Genomic DNA, 4232 nt, shown 5'->3' on the forward strand with positions numbered 1-4232 from the left:
TGTATACGTATAAAACACCATTATATAATACATCGAGTACCGAATAAGCTATTATATTAGTATATCATAATGCGTCACACCAACATTACATGTGTATACGTATAAAACACCATTATATAATACATCGAGTACCGAATAAGCTATTATATTAGTATATCATAATGCGTCGGACCAACTTTATATTCTATACATACGTTCCATCGTTTTATACATTAAATATAAAGCATATCACAGTTTTATTTGTTGAATGAGGTTTTAATTCTTTTAGCTTCTTTTTTGTACGAGGGATGTTTCGAAATCATTTTTAAAACCACAGTTTGGTATACCATACTGTATTTTAACTGAATTAAAAACCAACATTTAATATACAATTCAGTGTTTGCTGTCGAAATGTATATGGTCAAAGGCGACTATGTGTCGGAAACAGCCATTCAGATTTCTGACGTCCAACAATCCCCCCAAAAAGGCATTCACCTTTGAACATAATTGTTAACTTTATGAACCGGATCCAACATTATTACATGGCATTTTTAACATTTATTATGCCGACTTTTTATTTACTGCGTCAGATATATACACTGAGAACAAATGACACATTAAGTGATTCTATGATGGAAAAGATCTAGAAAATAAGATACCACACTAAAGTTTAACGTTCACAATTACTTTACTCCCAGGCATGTAATGAAAGAGCTGTCACAACTCGTTCATATCACGTGAAACAATCATCACAAGTTTCAACTCGTGTTAAAGTCAGATAAGGCTAGATAGTTCAAAGTATGTCGCTGCAAGATATCCTTATTTCGAATCAGACACACTTAATGAAATGTATCTTTAATCAATAAATGAGGTTACATAGGAGTTATAGATCCAATACACAAACACATCTGTAGTCAATCACTGGATTAAGATTAATGAGAGTGAAGGTCGTTTAAATTTTATTAAATCTGGTGTTGAGATATCAACCTAACGAATCAAATATATATCCTATCAACATTCACAGCTGAAGACTTTTTCGTACTGCATGGGAGAGTCAGTCATATAATAAAGAAGAACCATTCAAAAACAATGATGAACATTTGTTAAACCTTCTTTTTAACACATTTGAGTATACATAAGAAATACTCATTAACTGGACTATTTCATTTTCTGAGGAGGACACATAGTTCAAATAACTTAATAACATTACAGCCCATACTTTCAGTGTGAAAATGTGATAATCACAGAATGAGGTAGCAAAAATGTAACCCATTTTCGATGATGAGATTTCATGTAGTAGTACTCAATATTGACTGTAGATCTTAAGAATCTGGTCGTATTTGTTGAAGTCATAACTTCTTAGCACTGTTGTGTATACCTTATTGCGTACATGTTTAAAATCAGACACCAATAGTCGCATTGAGCAATATTTAGTCATTTCATATTAAATATGATTTCATATACAAGTCGTATTGTATTGTAACAAGTCCTCCTCGTCTTAACACATTCATACAGAATCTCAATAGCTTAAAGTTCAGTTGCGGACATTATCTCAAGAACAAATTTGTGAAAATATACGAAAACTCGCCATATGTTTTCTAACTAAACAACGTCAGGTTAACCATGCCAAGACTAGATAACTTTGTACTTTTCTAAGACCCCGAATTTTGTAGGACACTTAATGCTATTTTCTGTTATAAATCATACCCAATATTCATACACAATATAGTATCAGTTTAGTGTTTCTTTTGACATTGTAGCCGTAAACACACGTAAAAGTTGGTAACAGTCATCGTTTATTCATAAATGTATATTTAAATCACAGTCACATTTCAAGTACATGTACAGGTGGTAACAACATCTCATCTAAGTACAGTAATATGAACTGTTGGACACAATAGCCAATAACAAGGAAATTACTTTAACCGTAACATGAACAAATTTCACCCGAGGCCATGCTACCTAAGTGACGAGCAACTTATGTTAAAGATAGCCATCTACCAACAGAGCTAACAAATACTCGTCGTTACAACACTGTCATAACGTTCGGCTTCCTTGAATTTGACATAAGATATACACGTAAATCACATTTATTTGTTTGTTTCAGCGTGTCAAGAAAGGATACCACTTGATGTTATTTTAATGAAAGTTACACCGGAATATTTCTGAAAATTGGAAACATGACACATTTCAATGGACCATTAGTGTTGGCTGTTCTTGCAGGTAATTTAGATTCTGTAATTTTCAACATATTTTGTAGTATTTAACAATAACGAACTCGAGTAGTTAGAGCTTCTTCGTACCATTGTTTGTCAAATAAGCAATTTACCACAGTTAAATCTAAATAATACAGCCACTGACGTCGTTACAGAGAAGTGACTTAATTCTGCGGCCACTACCGTTATGGACAAGTTACCTAGAAAAGGGTTGATATGTCTCCTTAGTCACTGGCTAATAATGGAACCACCTGATTACAGGAGGTTAAGGTTCATGTAAAGTCTGTTTTCAGCTAAGTTACAAAAGGTCATACTTTCTTGAATTTTAACTCGATAGCCCTTATTTTGGTATCACTACGATCCTTAGGATATGAGTAGCAGTATGTATTAGCTTTCAGCTCAGTTCAGTTCGTTAATATTGTTTGAATTGTATTAATTACACGTTATGGAGGAAATAACATATCTACACAAAACAGAGTCGATTTGCAAGGATATGTCGGTCAAAATGTTCCTTAGAACTCATGTTAGGTAGTGGGATTGTTGAAAGTTAACTGCTCCAAAAGACTGATAATCACAACTTCAAAGTCATGTCATTAGTTAATGTCACCATAAAAAAATCAGCCATATTGGAATTACTTTTCTAAAACTATGGAGGCCCATGTTATGTAATACCAAACATCAATTTTTTTCTAAAACCACATTTTTAACCGAAAAATAATGCATGATATGGTTTGCTAAAAATAGAGTCATTAACTAATATTAGATCACAGTAGTTGATTTATATTGATAATTACATTAATTAGCATATTACATACACATACAAGACATTTGAATCATCGTATAAAACATTAAACCCAGTGTCAGCTTATAATATGTCGACGGAATAGTAGGGTGGCGATAAAGTTATTTGTAATTTTTGAATAAAAATAAATACCAATTCTTCAATGAAATTGACATAATTCCTTACATAAGATTTCAAGTTGATGTATTGTGCTATCATTTTAGCGGTTGGATCATGTGTCAAATTTCAATTTGATTACCGTTCATCTTTATTGAAGCTTTTGGAATAATAGCATTTCTTCCAACATAATCAAGACATTGGCATATTTACCAATTTACATATCCGTAAAACAATATTCTCTGCAATACTTCGGCCAACTAAATCAGTCAAGTTTTACTTTCGCGATGGACTACTCCAGTACGATTTGAGTGCTCCAGTACATCACACGCGAGTGTACAAACTTTGGAATGTTGCTTGACATGTAGTTGCAGACGTGAAAAAAAGCTTAGATGTCTTTTGCTTAGTGAGGAAGATACCACGACAACATCATCCCATCGGATATCACCATATCAAAATTGTAGCTACCAATATTTACAAACACACAGTGATGGGGTAACTGTCAGTTAATCAAGTATTATTGAAAACATAAACTACTGCCATATTTACCTATTAGTATAACTACATCTATACATCTAGCACAAAATTCTCTGTAATCCTGCAGCAAATAGTCAATTCTGTAAACCTTGTCATCCCCTTCATAGAGATTTATATACACTGCATCATCAAGTCAATCATTACTATAAAACTTTTTTTTATATATTTATATATATTTTTTCAAATTTTTACATTAGTATACAATACAGTTACAATATATATACATAACATGACATAACACAAACATATATAAAGACATACACACACTCATTCATTATCATACAAACATCAATACAATTATCAGAAAGGAAAGGTAGGATTGTTGAAAATTTGTATTTTTTTTTGAATTTCTAAGCTAGCTATCAGTGGGAGCGTAATCAATATTTACATTTACTCAATACAACAAATATATTTATAAATTGATAAGTTACTTATGGTAAATCAGTCGTAATTTCAAGTTTGGGTGTTTCAAAAAAAGTTTTGCCATTTGGCCCATTCTCTTTGAAACTGGTCTAAGTAGCTTTCTCCCTTACTTCTAGCAATGTATTTTTGAGTTGTATATGTATCTTTTAGTGTATTTTTCAGGGCAATAATGCAGAGTT

The 4232-nt window shown here is 32.1% G+C and overlaps 1 protein-coding gene across 2 annotated transcripts in view; it reads left to right on the forward strand.

Moving 5' to 3' along the window:
• LOC110443065 overlaps nucleotides 1-4232 on the forward strand; it is a 20465-nt gene that overhangs the window by 4210 nt on the left and 12023 nt on the right. For both annotated transcript variants that reach the window (XM_021487036.1, XM_021487037.1), the window contains exon 2: nucleotides 2087-2202. In XM_021487036.1, the coding sequence (XP_021342711.1) occupies nucleotides 2160-2202 (43 nt within the window). In that variant the 5' untranslated portion in view covers nucleotides 2087-2159. The remainder of the gene's footprint in view (nucleotides 1-2086; nucleotides 2203-4232) is intronic.

This window comes from Mizuhopecten yessoensis, unplaced genomic scaffold (assembly GCF_002113885.1).
Source record: "Mizuhopecten yessoensis strain PY_sf001 unplaced genomic scaffold, ASM211388v2 scaffold716323, whole genome shotgun sequence".
Taxonomy (NCBI): domain Eukaryota; kingdom Metazoa; phylum Mollusca; class Bivalvia; order Pectinida; family Pectinidae; genus Mizuhopecten; species Mizuhopecten yessoensis.